This window comes from Pristiophorus japonicus, chromosome 6, assembly GCF_044704955.1.
Source record: "Pristiophorus japonicus isolate sPriJap1 chromosome 6, sPriJap1.hap1, whole genome shotgun sequence".
Classification (NCBI taxonomy): domain Eukaryota; kingdom Metazoa; phylum Chordata; class Chondrichthyes; family Pristiophoridae; genus Pristiophorus; species Pristiophorus japonicus.
Window position 1 is genome coordinate 169,445,210 of NC_091982.1, and position 17,639 is coordinate 169,462,848.

General features: G+C 41.0%; 1 protein-coding gene across 2 annotated transcripts in view; it reads right to left on the minus strand.

Moving 5' to 3' along the window:
- The window catches only part of stag1a (STAG1 cohesin complex component a), a 190,770-nt gene that overhangs the window by 24,952 nt on the left and 148,179 nt on the right, over positions 1–17,639 (minus strand). For both annotated transcript variants that reach the window (XM_070883373.1, XM_070883374.1), the window contains 8 exons: positions 17,002–17,075; positions 15,986–16,109; positions 11,804–11,902; positions 9,653–9,732; positions 9,176–9,283; positions 2,581–2,695; positions 1,651–1,768; positions 901–1,004 (listed from right to left, as the gene is read on the minus strand). In XM_070883373.1, the coding sequence (XP_070739474.1) occupies positions 901–1,004; positions 1,651–1,768; positions 2,581–2,695; positions 9,176–9,283; positions 9,653–9,732; positions 11,804–11,902; positions 15,986–16,109; positions 17,002–17,075 (822 nt within the window). The remainder of the gene's footprint in view (positions 1–900; positions 1,005–1,650; positions 1,769–2,580; positions 2,696–9,175; positions 9,284–9,652; positions 9,733–11,803; positions 11,903–15,985; positions 16,110–17,001; positions 17,076–17,639) is intronic.

Below are 17,639 nucleotides of genomic sequence, written 5' to 3' on the forward strand. Positions count from 1 at the left end.
CTTTAACTCTCCGGAAGGTTTTTCAGCAGAGGCCACATACACTGGCCTACGCACAACTGGAGTAACTCTCAGTGGCCAGACTTCCCTAATTGGCGTAGGTGACAGATTACGCCCCCTTTGGCTGAAAAAAAACTGACCTAAAAAAATCGTAACTAACTGATTTACACTGGTGCAAATTGATTTGAAAAAACAGTTTCCCTACTTAGGCTAAAAAGAGCAGGCTGCGCCAAAAAAACAGCACAAATTTCTGGGAAGAATTGAGCTCATGGGGAGGGGTGGAGGGATTTGAAAACAAGGATGAGAATTTTAAAATCAACATATTGCTTAACCGGAAGTCAACAGCGAGCACAGGGGTGATGGGTGAACAGGACTTGGTGCGAGTTAGGACATGGGCAGCAGAGTTTTGGATGACCTCAAGAGGCAACAAAGGCATAAATGAGGGTTTCAGCAGCAGATGAACTGTCATGCAGGAAAAAAAATTCCAAAACCTAGACAAGCTTGCTTAGATATTCTGTTGAATCTAATCTACTCCAAAAGAAAGGCCGAAGATTTTATGCCAAACTTTAGTAGCAGGAGGTATGACACAAAAAGCAAGGAAATTGTTTCGATTGGTATAATCCTTTCTTCTCATTCATGATTAATCTAACAAAATGATTTAAAACAGATGCTTATGCCCAGAGTTCTGCTTTTCATTAATTACAACTTAGAAATGCAGTTTTATTATTTTAAACAGGACCACTGCTAGTCACCAATAATGGAACTCACTTAGTTTCTATAATATAAAAATATTAGATATTTTGCATTAAATAAATAGGAAACAGTAATCTGACATTTTTTTTTATATCAACCTGATTTTTTTCCCAATTGTTCCTCTTTAGCTGGTAGAGTAGTAATACGTACCCTTTTGCCTGTTCCTCTTCCAACTGGAGGGTGTGCCTCTGCAGCTTGTCGAATTGTACAGACCATAAGCTCTATAAGTGCAGTCTCCTGCCTGTCAGTCATAACTAGTAAAGATTAAACAGTTTCAAAATTACAAAATGTCTTGTTAATCATCTGGATGGGGACTAGCTAAAAACATAACAGAAACAATTAAAAATTGCTATTTTATTTTGTAAATATATTATATCTTATGCTTTCAATATATTATCTAGTAATGGCTGGTTTTTTCCAACTGGTGTGACCATTATGTACCTTTTAGTGAGGCATTTGTGGTTATGTGACAACTATAAATACGGTGGGATTTGCAAGCACAATAGGCCAGGAATGGAGATCAAATCATTGGAGAAATGTTCCCAGTTCAATCTCAGGAAGTAAATCACTGTTTGGACTGATGTACCTTGCAGAGCACATCACTCTCAGAGTTGTGAATCAGGGGTTTCATGTTTCTCCACCTCAGTGCTACCAAGTATTTCTGACAAAGTATTAGATGAATAAGGATTCAAATTGTTCTGCGTACTGTAATTTTCCAGAAACCACTGGTAGACTGCTTGATTATTCACGTGAAAGTAAAAACTTGTAAAGTGCGTTCTCAAATTAGAATACTGAAAATCAACTCTATATTGTATTGAGAGAAGCTAAAAAGTCCACTGCACTATTAAACTCTAATACAGTAAGATCATTTTTTTCATAGTTAAGCATTCCTAAAGTTACCTTCCTCTCCTTGTATAGACTCTTCCAGCAGCAGTTCTACCATGCACTCCCAATCCTTGAGAAGTTCTTGGGAACTTTCCCACAGACTATCCACCAGATAGGCTGCATGTTCATGCAACTGAAATGTTACAATTTGGAAAATAAAGGGCATTATTAATTGGACTACACTGCAGGATTAGAAAACACGAGTTCCCAAATTCCACTTTTAAATAAGAGGTGTTACATCTGGGTTAAGCAGCAAAATTGGGGAGAGACCACAATTTCATATATATTTTTTTTTAAATAGACACAATATATATACTTCCATGTATAAAAAATATAATCAATATTTTCCATAATCCTTAAATGCACACAAATAAGTAATCAAAAACTAAAAGTTTATTCATTTCAGGGAGGGCAGGAGGGACAAGCAAATGAGATTGAGAAACACGAAGTGTTTTGTCCCTATGAATTGTGTAAAACTACATTTCTCGTCAAGTTTTTGTTCCATGAAACTAATGTCAGACATTGCGTTAGATTCTATCGTCTTTGCTGAAGTAAACAAATAGAAATTAAAAGGGTCCAAATTTTTCTGCATTTACAGTGAACGTAGTCCACTATAACATGGTACTTAAACAATTTGCAGACCTGATGTTATGACACATTTTTGGATTTAATCACTGCAGTATTAGTGATCAGGTTGTGTATTTATCTCATGGTATCCCCTCTCTGTTCATCTTAGCCACCATTATTCCTTTTGCTGGCTGATCCTAAACTCCCCATCCTCCAGCCACAAAGGCACCAAGTTACCGACTAATGGGAGAAGCAAAGTATAAACACAGCTTTGCAGTGACATCATTTTTTGGATACTTTCTCACAACTGCTGTATTCCTTGCCATGAATAGGTCACTTTTCTGTTGAGTATTTTATTCCATAATTTCAGAATCTTACCTCACTTTCTAGGAAGAAAAGTACCAGCATTTTAATAAGATTTCCATTTGCACTATGCCTTCCTCTACTCTTAGCGTAGGCTTCTTCTGCTTGTGGATCATGTCTGCTGAACAATCTAAAAATTAAACATTTTGAGATGTCGTAAACTAGTCTCATGTGCTTCACAATAGGCAGATTATAATTCGTCCATTTAAAAAGCAATTAAAGGGATCTATGGCACATTGCTTCTAACAGCTCAAATAATATTTTTCCTTGTTCTACATAGACAAATTTGGCTTTAACTACAGCCCTTTTTTGGGCCCAAATTTGGCCCTCCGGTTTTTTCGGCGCACTTACCTGAGGTACACCAACTTTCTGCTCCCTCCCAAAACGGCGGTGAAAATGTAGCTCTGTATTCTCCCTACTCCGTGGGCCGTCCTAGGTCTTGGCGTGGCGTGGCAAGCACAGTGGGGGGGCAGAGCTAGGGCCGTGCTGCTGAAACCGAGCCGGCGGGAGGGCAGGGCTAGGGCCCAGCGTCTAAGAGTGCTGGCAGCGTTGCAATAGGGGATTAACATTGGCCATCGGTCATTTTTAAAGGGAAAGCCTTCTCATTCATTTTTGGTGCCTGAAGGAGTGCTGTGAGGAGTACTGTGGAAGAAATCAGCTGCTGGAATCAATGAGTGCTCTGTGTTGCTGCTAAACTTCCAGGAATGCTGCATAGGTGCATGCAAAATAAGGACTGTGTGATTTGAAAAATCACAGTGTCAATTCAATACAGCAATGCAACAACATGCACCAAGAACAAAGAATTTCTTGCATGACGAAGTGGAGATACTAGTTAATGTTATTGAGAACAGATGGCAGGAGCTGGATACCAGCAACAGAGGTCGCACAAAAATGCCACCCAAAGAAAAGAAACGCTGGAACCAAGTTGTAGAAGATTACTGCGCCATTGTGAATACCACACGATCTGGAAGCCAGTGTAAAAAGAAATGGCAGGACCTTGGTCAAGTAGTTAGTGTAAGTAATATTTTCATTTATTCAATGGAATTGCAATTGTAAATGTGACACCCTCTCTAAAAAGTTATATTTTCATCTTAACAGAAGAAATTGGCCCACAACAAAAGGGAAAGAACTCGAACAGGAGGCGGCCCGCCAAATCTGTACCAACTGAAGCTCTTGGGAGAGAGGGTTGCTGCTTTGATGGGTTCTACATGGAGAAAAACAGTCAGTACTGCACAAGCTGGGCCCACAGGCGAGGGAGAGAGTAAGTCCTGAAAATTCATCGTGGCCCTTCAAATCAACCTGCTGCCTGGCCTGCTACATGTGAGCTTACTCATGCCACCCATCCTGCCCCCTCCTGTGCTGCTAACCATTTGACTCTTCTGTTATATTTTGCAGAACCTGATGCCAATCCTGAAGATCCAGACGCGTATGAGCCAGACCAACTTTGGGGGAGGGGAGCATGGAGATGGATGAAGATCAGAATGTTGAACTTAATATGGTTGAGGCGCCACGGTACAGGACTTTGCGTTGCCAAACACTTCCATGAGTTCTGCTGCGATATTCCATGGTTTCCCAAGTTCCGAGGTTGCAGGTCCCAGTGGTGGTAGAATGCAGCATGGAATACCCAGGGCCCCACTGTCTGAGGTTGCGGGTCCCAGTGCTGGTGGGATGCAGCATGTAACATCCAGGGCCCTATTGTCGCAGTTTGCATCTCGCAGTGTTGGTGGGATGCAGCATGTAACACCCAGGGCCCTATTGTCCCAGCTTGCGCCTCGCAGTGCTGCTGGGATGCAGCATGGAATACCCAGAGCCCCACCGTCCAAGGGTGCGCCTTCCAGTGCTGGTGGGATGCAACATGGAACACCCAGGGCCCCACTGTCCCACCTTGGCGTCCCACTGGAGGGGTGCCACGAAGCAGACTCAGGGCGAGGGGAAGGAGAAATCGACCACGCTCTCTTGAGCTGCAGGGTGCAACAGATGTGGTTCAGATGATGGCATTGAGTGTGGAGACCAATGACCTTACCCGATCACTCGTGCACATCGTCAGTGGGGTGGGTGATGAGGTAACGGGACTGTCGGGAGAAATAGCAGTAATGACACGGGAAGTAATTTCAGAGGCAGCACAAACGACGGCACAGGCCATCAGGGATGGCGTGTGTGAGGTAGCAGCTGCAATAGGGAACACAGCCCGGCTAATCAAATGCCACTCCTACTGCAATCCCCGCACCAGCCTCTGCAGATATCCAAGCCGGGCCCCCCCACCACGCCTCACGAAGTGGTGCACATTCACCGAGATGTGGATGAGAGCAGACTTTCTTTGCTGCTGTTGTTGATGTTACTGTTGTAAGTGTTTTTAAATTGAAAGTTTTTTGTAAGTTATGTAACTTTACAAGTTTATAAGTGATCTTAAAGTTGTTAAGTGATCTTAAAGAGTCATATTAAAATAAAGCTTGATACAAGAATTATTTTATTACGCTAAAGTGAAGTACATTGTAAACTTTCCAATAAAATATATTTTACATTAAAACTGAATCATGTTCCATTAGCACAACACAACATTAGGAACAACTGCAAAAAATAAACATGTCCATGCGGAACAGTTATCGCTGAGCTCTCAGGCATCAGTAAAGCATTCACGGATCTCCCCCTACCCCCTTCAGTCATGCGACTTCGCTCTCCCTCCTCGTCACCCACCTCCGCACCCCCTACCCCCCAGCCTGTTGCAGCCTGGTTCATTCCTGCAGCCTGTGTGTTCTGCGGAGCTCAGCCCCCCATTTAAGTTCCCTCCTGCAGCCTATGTGTTCCCAGCCCCCCTTTAAGTTCCCTCCTGCAGCCTCTTTCTGCGAGCCCACCCTGCTGCTTCTTGCGTGTGTGGCCAGTTCACTGCTCTCCCGCCCGGGCTTCCCACCCACCATCCCTAGCCCTGGCCGAAGGGCTTGCCGGTGTGTGCTGGAGTCGCTGCGTTCTCCCGCTGACTTCCCGGACCGAGGTAGAACTTAAGTTTTATTATTTATTTATTTATTATTGGTGGTTTTTATGCTTCTTGAATGTTGTTGTGAAGGTGTTTAGTGCTTTGCAAGGTCCTCCGTGCGTCCCTCCCCCACCCCTCCAGCTCTGACTACCTGCACTGATTTCTTAACTCTCAGCAAGGGTTTTCTGTGCGGCCACAAGTGGCCACATACGCTGGCCTAAGTTAGTTTGGAGCAACTATTAGCTGTCCAAACTGGCTTAAATAGCTAAAAACAGGCGTTGGTGGCTGGTAACGCCCCCTTTTGAAAAAAAAACAAAACTTAAAAAAAATCCTAACTAACTCACTTACACTGGCGCAAATTAAATGTGCAGAATGGGGATTTTTAAGCTACTTCAGAAAAATCAAGTTGCTCCAAAAAAAAAATGGAGCAACTCCTGGGGAAATTTGGGCCCATAATGTGTAGTGGGGGCCGGGGGGGGGGGGGGGGGGGAAGGAAAGCTGTCAGAAAGACTGCAAGGATCCCCTAAAATCTTTCACAGCATGTAATAATAGGGTATTGACATTGCACCTTTAAAGTAGTGTCCCAAGGTGCTTCGCAGGAGTATTATGAGATAATAAATTTGTCACCAACCCGCAGGAGGAGAAATTAGGACAGGAAAATTGGTCAAAAAGGTAGTTTTTAAGGAGCGTCTTGAAGGTGGAGAGGTACAGAGACAGAGAATTCCAGAGATTAGGGCCTAGGCAACAGAAGGCACGGCCACCAATGGTTGAGCGATTATAACCAAGGATGCTCAAGAGGGCAGAATTAGAGGAGTGCAGACATCTTGGGGGGGGGGGGGGGGGCGTGGGGCTGGACAAGATTACAGAGAAAGGGAGGGGGCGAGGTCATGGAGGGATTTGAAAACAAGGATGAGAATTTTTTTTTTTTATAAAGTCGGGGCGTTGCTTAATCGGGAGCCATTGTAGATCAGTGATCACAGGGGTGATGGGTGAATGGGACTTGGTGCGAGTTAGGACACGGGCAGCTCAGTTTTGGATCACCTATAGTTTACGTAGGGTAGAATGTAGGAGGCCAGCCAGAAGTGCGTTGGAATAGTCAAGTCTAGAGGTAACAAAGGCATGGATAAGGGCTGGATGATAAATATGCAAATAAGAGTGATGAATTGGTATAGAAAAGGTCAAACGGACTTTGCTAACAGAAAATAATGCACCAGAAAAGCTATGAGGCTAACCCAACTATCACCTTTGTTGGTCTGAGGCACTGTGTTGCAGGACATAATGTTGATTTGGTCGTACGAAACCAAGTTATAACAATTAAACTCATAGCTAGCACCAATGAATTTACAGATAAATTCAGATGACACCAGAGATCAAGATGCAGATGTCAGAAACTGCATCCCTGCAGCACAATATATTCTACAGGATCTATGGGCCCAAGTTTCCACATGATTTGCGCCTGATTTTTAGGAGCAACTGGTGGAGAACGGACTATCTTAGAAATCGCAATTCTCCACATTTTTTTTTCTGCAGTTCTAGTCAGGTAGAACAGTTCTACTTTGGAAAAGAATTTTTTCTTCAAAAGGGGGCGTGTCCGGCCACTGACGCCTGATTTCAAAGTTTCCACAGTGAAAACGTACTCCAAACTAAAGTAGAATGGAGCAAGTGAAGATTTTTGTAGAACTGAAAAAACCTGTTCTATACATTAAAAAATCAGGCGCAGGTTACAAATTAGGCGTCCAGAACGAGGTCGGGGGGGGGAAGGGAAGTCATTAAATTCTACAATAAATCCTTATTTATACTTCTACAAATATTATGCAAATAAATCCAACCTGAATAAACATTTATAAGCAAAGAAAAGATTAAATAAACCATCTTCCTACCTGTGTGAAAGTGCTTCAGCCATCGTTCGTTGCCGCGGGGGGGTGGGGAAGGAAACCGCCGTTTGCCGCCGCGGAGGGGAGGGAGGGGAAGGGAAGGAGACAGCGGTTTGTTGCCGCGGAGGGGAGGGAGGGGAAGGGAAGGAGACAGCGGTTTGTTGCCGCGGAGGGGAGGGAGGGGAAGGAAACCGCCGTTTGCCGCCGCGGAGGGGAGGGAGGGGAAGGAGACAGCGGTTTGCCGCCGCCGAGGGGAGGGAGGGGAAGGAAACCGCTGTTTGCCGCCGCGGAGGGGAGGGAGGGGAAGGAGACAGCGGTTTGTTGCCGCGGAGGGGAGGGAGGGGAAGGAGACAGCGGTTTGCCGCCGCGGAGGGTGGGGAGGGGAAGGAGACAGTGAGAAGGCTGCAAGAAGCCTCAGTGCTGATGGCAATGTGCTTTTATTAATGTTGCCGGCAAGAAAAAAACTAATTTAAATAGTACCCGCCCCCTCCCATTTACAAAATCGGCGCGAGTGTAGGCTCCGCCCCCCTGGGCGCCGCGCCAGGCAGACAAGGAGCTGCAGAACGCTCCAGAATTGCGAGGTTTTTTTTAGGCGCCGTTTTAGGCGCGAAAAATGGGCGCTCAGCTCGGAGGGGCGCCCGTTTTTTATCGTGTGGAAACTTGGGCCCTATAAGTGGCTGAAGTCTTATGATAGTGCATTGTCACTATTAAGCATCATATTTCTGACACAACTTTAGTATTAACATAGAAAGTAGGTGCAGGAGTAGGCCATTCGGCCCTTGGAGCCTGCACCACCATTCTTTTTAAAGAATTGTACTAAATGATGTTGTAATTCCAAAAAAACTGAAAGCAAAGTTTCTGACTCATTATTTTCTGTTTAAATATTTTCAATCAATGTTGCCATCCAGTGGACATTGCTCAATGTTTCTTTCGTTCAGTGCTGCCATCTACTGTACTGATTTCACATTGCAAATGATTGAATTCCCAGCAAACTGATTAATTATATAACAAATTTGGTTTCATAGAGCACCTTCCATGATCTCAGGATGTCCCGAAAGCACTTTACAGCCAATCAAGTATTTTTGAAATTCAGTAAATGTTTTCTCACAGCAAGGTCCCGCAAACAGCAATGAGATAATGACAACACATTTTTTTTTTAGTGATGTTGGTTAAGGGATTGGCCAGGTCACTGGGAGAGCATCCTGCTCCTCTTCGAACAGTGCGATAAGGCCCTCTTAACGGCTACAAACGGGGCCTTGTTTTAACATCTCATCCAAAAGGCAGCACCTCCAACAGTGCACCACACCCTCAGTAGTGCACTGAACTATCAGCCTATTATGTGCTCAAATCTCTAGAGTGGGATTTGAACCCACAATCTTGAGTGCAACCACTGAGCCAAGGCGCACACCATAGCTGAATTGTAGGAAGCTATTTTTAATGACACTGCAAATTACAAAGGAAATATATTTTTACAACATGCAGAACAAGCCATTACCAAGAAAACCTTATTTCAGCAAAACAGTTTAAAACAGTTATTCAAACTTGCAACTCTGCCACGTTATTCAAGTCAACTACTCCAGGTGCTGTTAGACATGGACTCCAATTTGGCTCCTGGTCCTATAAAGATGAAATATAACTGTATGCTTAGCTTAAATGGGATATTTGATTACCCATGGTTCGTTGATAATGCAGTCATTTGAACAGAATGTCACACTTTACTGAAAATGAATAAAGAAGGTAGAGAATGTGCAAATGCATTATTTACTTTTTGTTTAGGAATTCCCCAGCTGCCACAGCGACAGGACGATGTGCAGAATATACCAGGTGATACACATTCTCACAATCTTCATTGGACAATGCTTCCTCACTTCCCCTAAAACAATCATGAAACCAATGAGACCAAATTATATATTGCAAAATTGCAACACTATTATTGAATTATTCAATAGGACCATGAGGATCAAAATAGTATGAATTTTCACAACCATCTTTTCTTCTCAGATATATGAGATATAATCAAAATATTGCAAAATCTAGACACAAACAATGCTGCAAAATAAGACTTCTAGAAATTGTGTTTGTATAGATTCTTACAAAAAATAAAAGCAGAATTCCTTTTAAGAGCACAACTACTCAGGAACTGCTATCTAATTCTTTCAATAGGAAAGTTAAGTAAATAGGTGTGAATGCAAAAAGGATAATAAATAGGTGTTAATGCAAAAAGGATAAAAACTATGCTTACTGCAATATCAAAGTGACCAATCGGATAGCTTCCACAGCAACATCATACTCTTTGTCTAATGTCATAGACACAATACGATCCTATAAAAAGAATTCAAATAAGCTCAATGATTTATATCACCACGGAATTTTATTTGGTTATTTTGTGTAACACAAATTATTTGGATTAAAACTCAGAAAAAGCAGTTCTAACACCAATTTCTCAACAATGACAGGAGCTTTTTCCAAAACATTAAAAAAAATTGTAAATCCCAGCAATTACTTTTGATTCTTTTGCAAACAATTCCTGAACTTTAGCTGCAGGAAGCTCTGATCTTTTAGGTATTATGTTCAACTCTTGCCTCCTAGTCGATTTTCTTTTTTTCAGCCAGAAAAGCAGCACAGTTTGAGCCACAGACTTCTCCACAGCAACAGTTAAAGCCACACTATGATTAACCACTAACAGGAAATACACACTACTCCACGTTTTATGGCCAGACCAAGAACTGGTGAACGTTACCCAATAATAGTTTAGTCTGAATGCCAGTCATGGCTAGAATCTAAACGTTACCCTCTGGGTTGGAAGTCAAACACTTCACAGTTAAAACTGCTGAACCTTCTTATTTCATTGAAGTTAAGGGAAAACAGCAATGCAACCCCAATTATAGATTAATGCTGCCCAGTTGGTGTTTTATAAAAACTTATTCAACAGATCATAAATCTGGAATGACCTGAAATCTAATCCTAATTTATGTCCCACGCAAAGAAAGCAAAGCACATAGGGTTAGAAATTCGGTTTTCACGAAAATTGTATTTTTTGCACCAAAATTACTGTTTTCGCCTCGCTATCTGGCCGTAAATTTAACCTTTAATTTGCACAGCGGTAAAAATTGGCGTTGCACGAGGATTCGCGGTGCAAACCGCGAATTTCGGCAATTTTAGTCTAAGGTCGATACCACGTTGGGAGGGCAGAAAAACATCCCCTCCAAAAATTGGGAAAAAATAATTCACAAAACATTTACAAGCTGAAAAAGAATTAAAAAAATAAAAACTTTAACTTACCTTTATGCAGGTTTTCATACTTACCACTGCTGGCAGGGGTGCTACAACAGGATTTTCCGTGTCGGTATTCTGAGCACAGAATACAGGTGTGGAGAGAGCCAAATTTCTGGCGAAAACGATCTTTCGGGTCTTGTACGACGGCGCTCCTCTCCCAGCGGCACATGGAAAGCGCCGTCACACAAAGGTCACTGAATTTCCCGCCGACTGGGTTTTCACCAAAAAGGGTGAAATAGCAGCAAAAACCCGGTCGCAAAATCACCGAGTTTCTAGTCCTTAGGAGTCTTGTATAGCACTCTATTGCCCAATAGCAAACAACTCTGCACAGGAAACATCAGATAAGTTTCAAGATAATGAATAGCGGAGAATTCAAAATCAAAGTCATTTTCTCTTTAAATGGCACATACAATATTTCTGTTTAAAACTAAACTCTAAATATTCTCTCATCAAACATGATTATGACTAAAACTAAATATTTCAATATATTATTGCACCATTATATGCTGAGCAGTGCATCGCATAAGAAATGGTTACCCTTTTCAGGACAGAGACAAAAAGCAAATCAACATTGAAGGATGTTATCAGCTTACAGATGTTGGCTTTTTAAAATGACATTATGCTATTATTTTTTTAAATACTAATCAAACCTAAATTGTTTTGTAAATATACTACAGGCTCTTGTCTCAAACATGTATCTGAATAGAGTAGCTTAGGGGAGCAAAATAAGTTTATACTGTTGGCCCGGGATGTTTTTAATGATGGAAGATAATTGGCTGTGGCATTTTCTGTCTTGGCTTTAGCATGGTTAGGAGTCACATAACTGACCTCTGTCTCACGTTATACTGCCTTTTCTGCAGCAATTCACATTCAAAACTGCTTTGTAATGATGCAGAAGGGATGCAATAACTGTCCAATGAATGACCTCAGATTTGAAAAGGGCATCAGCATCTATTCAAGAGCATCAAGGTTTCAATTTCATATTTTTAAATTAGCAGATCCATTAAATGTTAAGACTGTATACACTGTACAAAAATAAAATCCAGAAAATGAATGCTCAAATATATTTTTTATACCCAAAACATTTTTTAATCCACTTGAACAAAGACATTCTTACCTTGAATCTATTGGTAAAGAGTTCCAGTTTCGGGAACAGCTCCTTATTAGTGTAGAGTGACTGCAGAGCTTTGAGACATTTCAGCCTCACCTCACCTTGCTAAATGCAAATGAGACAAAGCATACTTAATTAACTTGCATACAACCGTACAAAGGAAAACAGTTAATGCAAACTCTGCCTCTGGTCTTTTCCCCATCCCCAAAATATTGCACACCTGAATTGGAAACTGTATGCAGGAAAGTCCAAAAGGATACTGATGACTTACTGGTAGCATTAATCTTATTACAGATTTGCTATCATTTCTATTTATCATTGGACAAAATCACTCATCCGTGACTAGGAACCCCAGGTGTTCCCCGACTTGTACACAAACCAAATCAGAATTCACCTGCAAAACGGGAGAATTAGGGTCCTTTCTATCCAAAAGAAGTGGTGTAACTCACTGTGGGAAACACTTCATTAATCACTAATTTGCAATTTTTATGAAGCTTGTAAGAAATAAATTATTATTATTTGTAAAGTTGTTCAAAAGCAGACTCATTTTATTTAGTATTTATATTTCAATAATGATAGCATTAACTAAAGTACTGGAGGGATATCACATCATGCAACATACTAACAGAATATCCACAAGAAAGATTTATTGTATTTTTTAAGAGGAAAATTGTGAAATGCATGGGGCATAAGGAGCTTTAAAATTAGCTTATGTTTTTCAAATATAATAAAATTTTCTACAGTCACTACAAGCAAATGTTCAAATGTATATGGAGCTAGATCTGAACAGGGATTTTCAAAACCTATCAATAGTAGGGAATTAATGCTAAACATGAATCTGCATCTACATTTTAAAAAATCTGTGAAATGCAGTGACTGTTGAACAGGTTTAGTCGAGTTGTAAGCAGACAGGTTTTTAATCAAAGTGACACTGCAATTTAAAAAAAAATATGCTCTTTGCTCTCAAAGAAAAGGGGAAATAATAATGCTGAAATTGTGGATAGGAAAATACTGTGAATTGGAGAAGGAAAGAACACAATTTTAATTGCAAAACTGATCAATTAAAAATTTGACTTCCAGAACAATCTAATTCTCAGAGGAGCCAAAATTTCTCTTAAAATCAATTGAACAAGCTTAAAATGTAGCTTTCTTCTTTCAGCCTGACAACAAAGGATAATTACCTCATTGCCTTAAGTTGAAAATATAGCATTTATAATAATTTAAAACCCCCTAATAAAGTCTCTTTTAAGTAAACATTCATTGCGAATGGAAACTGAAAATCTACTTTCCATCTCTGCCAAATGTATTCAGTTCAGTTAAATGAATACATTTCAGTTGCAAACACTTCAAATGGCAAAATGTATAATCTGGTGAGGAAGTAATCACTGCTCCTCAATTCAGGAACAGTTCCTTTAGATTGTCACAATGCTATTTAAGAAAGGCGAGAGGGGGAAATCAGGGAATTATAGACCAGTTAGCCCAACATCTGTCGTCAGGGAATTACTATAGTCTATAATTAAGGAAAAGGGTGACTGAACACCTTGAAAGTTTTCAGCTGATCGAGAGAGCCAGCATGGATTTGTAAAAGCCTGACAAACCTGACTGAATTTTTTGAAGAGGTGACTAAAGTAGTGGATGGGGGAACGTTGATGGATGATATTTATATGGACAGAAGGCATTTGATAAAATTCCTCATAATAGACTGTTAGCTGAAGTTGGGGGCAAACTATTGACCTGGTTAAGAGATTGACTGAGCGGCAGGAGACAGCGAGTAGGGCTAATGGCAGGTACTCCAATTGGTAGGATGTAACTAGTGGTGTCCCACAGGGATCTGTGTTGGGTCCTCAATTATTCACTGTATTTACCAACAACTTAGATGACCGGATGAAGAGCCACATGTCGAAGTTTGCTGCTGACAAAGATAGGCGGCATTGTAAGCAGTGTAGATGGAAGCATAAAATTACAAAGAGATATTAACAGATTAAGTGAGTGGGCAAAATTGTGGCAAATGAATTTCAATATAGGCAAGTGTGAGGTCATCCACTTTGGACCTAAAAAGGATAGATCAGAGTACTTTCTAAATGGCAAAAGGCCAAAAGCAGTGGAGGTCCAAAGAGACTTAGGGGTTCATGTGCATAGATTAAAATGTCATGGACATTAGAAAACCGGCTTTTACGACAGATCCTCCGCATCCCCCAGCAAGGACATTCGCACGGGCGAGACTGGACCAGTTTCCCATTTCTTGCCCAGCGAATGTCCTTAAAACTTTTACGCCTGGTTCCTACTTTTACCAGCGTAAGAGTTTGAAAACCCACAAAAATAAAATTTAAACACATTTTTTTTTTTTAAAAAGATTGGGGGCCCTGTTCATTAAGGTACGTTTATTTTGGACCCGATTAAAAGACAAAGAAATCCGCAAAATATATATTTTTGGAATAAAATGTAACATAAGAAATAGGAGCAGGAGTAGGCCATTTGGCCCCTCGAGCCTGCTCCGCCATTTAATAAGATCATGGCTGATCTGATCATGGACTCGGCTCCACTTACCTGCCTGCTCGCCATAACCCTTTATTCCCTTATCGCCCAAAAATCTGTCTATCTCCACCTTAAATATATTCAATGACCCAGCCTCCATGGCTCTCTGGGGCAGAGAATTCCACAGATTTACAACCCTCAGAAGAAATTTCTCCTCATCTCAGTTTTAAATGGGTGGCCTATTATTCTGAGACTATGCCCCCTCGTCTTAATTTCCCCATGAGTGGAAATATCTTCTCTGCATCCACCTTGTCGAGCCCCCTCATTATCTTATATGTTTCGATAAGATCGCCTCTCATTCTTCTGAACTACAATGAGTATAGGCCCAACCTACTCAATCTATCTTCATAAGTCAACCCCCTCATCTCTGGAATCAACCTAGTGAACCTTCTCTGAACAGCCTCCAATGCAAGTATATCCTCCCCTAAATACAGATACCAAAACTTCACGCTGTACTCTAGGTGTGGGCTCACCAATACCCTGTACAGTTGTAGCAGGACTTCCCTGCTTTTATACTCTATCCCCCTTGCAATAAAGGCCAACATTCCATTTGCCTTCCTGATTACTTGCTGTACCTGCATACTAACTTTGTGTTTCATGCACAAGGACATTTGATTAACTTCAATTGGTTTTGGAATTGAGTTTTTTTTTTGTACTGTTGTGTTTGGGTGTTTTTTCTCATTGATAGCTATAAGAACTTGGAGATACGGAGTTCCACTGCAATCAATGAGAATACTGAACCGTGATTGGTTGTCTAGGCCAACGTGACTCCAGCTTCTCCATGCGTACCTGGAAGACGTGGATGCGCTCCGATGCGCGGGAAGAGAAAGCCTCCAACCGCAATCCAAGGCGACTCCGGGATCACCAGGTATTTTCGGTAAAAATTCTCGGGTCGGTGGCGTTCATCCGAAGGAAGCCTCCGACCGGAATTTAGGGCCCAATAGAATGATGCCTGGACTCCAGGGGTGATTTGATCGAAGTTTTCAAGATACTAAGGTGAGTGATAGGGAGAAACTGATGGAGAGAAACTATTTCCGCTAGTTGTGGAATCTAGGACCAGGGGACATAGCCTAAAAATTAGAGCCAGACCTTTCAGGAGTGATGTTAGGAAACACTTCTACACAGAAAGGATGGTAGACGTTTGGAATTCTCTTCTGCAAATGGCTGTTGATGCTGTGTCAATTGTTAATTTTAAATCTGAGATTGGTAAGATTTATTTTAACCATAGGTATTAAGGGATATGGGGCAAAGGCCCATGGAGTTGTTCACAGATCAGCCATGATCTCATTGAATGACAGAACAGGCTCAAGGGGGCTAAATGGCCTAATCCTGTTCCTACCCTTGTTACATAGTTTTTTTTTGCATTAACTCCAAGATTTACAAAAATTTGAGTATTCTGCACCATAAGTAGCAACGGGTCATCACAGGGATGCAGTCCCTTTACCATTAGATGCCTCTAATGTGTTTTGCAAAGAATACAAGTATGCCATTTACTGCTATCACAAGTACTGAGTAAACTCAGCTGCCAGAGTTGAAGCAGCATTTTCCCCAAAGTATGGTTCAACGCATGGACACCTAAGGGGCACTTACAGCACAGCACTACAAAACATGTGTTTTACATCCCAAAATACAGGTCAGAATGACGATCCTCACCCGGTCATGTAGTGTCCATCCCACATACTTTAAATAACTGTCATTGAGGAAGGCATCACTGTAACTCTTCATCCACACACCAATTTCTTCAATGCAGATGGCTCGGATCTCCGAAATTGCATCACTAGGAAACAGTATAATCCAATCTTAAACTCTCAAACTTTCTATTCTAAGTATTTCCTGAAAGTTTATCCTACAAAATATTATATGTAAATATCTAATATACGAAGAGCAACTATAAAAAGAAGAAAATGCAGAGCAAGCAGTTAATTATTCTTAGAACTGTACCCAATCTCAAGGATAAAACAATAAATTTGTTTCAAGTTCCTTTTTTACAAAGTAATTTGTTGGAAATCAATCTTGACTGGTACATATTCACAGTTAAAACAATCATGACAATACAATAAACAATTTACATTTATATAGCGCAATGAATGTAGCAAAACGTCCCAAGGCACTTAAGAGCGCCATCAATAAAAACATTTTTGATAACGACAGATGATGATATCAGGGCAGATGACCAAAAGATGGTCAAAGAGGTAGGTTTTAAGGAGCATCTTAAAGGAGGAGAGGTAGAGGGGCAGAGGTTTAAGGAGGGAATTCCAAAGTACGGCTGCCAATTAAAATCAGGGATAGAAACATAGAAACGTGGATGCGCAAGAGTCCAGAATTTGAAAAGCATAGAGATCGCGAAGGCTTGTTGGGCTAGAGGAGATTACAGAGATAGGGAGGGGCAAGCCCATGGAGGTATTTGAAAATAAGGATGAGGATTTTAAAACTGAGGCAGTGTCGGACCGGGAACCAGTGAAGGTCAGCAAGCGCAGTGGTGATGGGTGAACAAGAGTTAAGATACAGGCAGAGTTTTGGATGAGCATAAGTTTATGTAGGGTGCAAGATTGGAGGCTGGCCAAGAGAGCATTGGAATAGTCAAGTCTAGGATTAATAACTGATTACTGTAACAAATCTAATAGTTCCAAATTATTTCTCAACCGAGTTTTGTAGACATTATCACTTACCGATATCGGTGTACAAATATACCCTTAAAAACAGAGTTCATCATGTTTTCTATCTCATCCTGATTCTCTTGAAGCTAAAGGGAGACATAATAAAAAGGTGCATAAGAGAGTCAAGGAAATGAACTAAACCGTATCTATTTGAACAGAAATAAAATAATTATTAGTTTAGAACATAGCTCAACAAATTGAAACGCTAAAAATGAAGCCAAAAAGTAAAAAAACTATATGGAATGAACTGTGAATTGTAATATGTCAAAAGTGTGAAAGGTGAAAAAGGGTGTTTGATGAATGCAAAAGTTCTGCCAAGCATAGTTCTCTCCTTCAGCTTCGTGACGTGTGAGGAATTGCTTTTATAGTATAATAAGGACAAGCCAATAAGCCACGCAAAACAAGTTATGTATTTCCAACTGTTCTCAAGAGAATCATCAGTGTTCTGGAGCAATTGCTGAATGGGTCAGATGTAATCAGTTGAAACACAGGAAATTCAGGATGTTTACAATAGTCATTTCAACTAGGCAGAAGGTGAACAGCTTTTGAAATCAGTCCAATTGCAATACATGTGGAGTTGGTAAGAGGTACTTTTACTTTGGTTTTGCTTTTTTAGCAGATACCAAGTGCAATGGCAGAATAATGGCCAA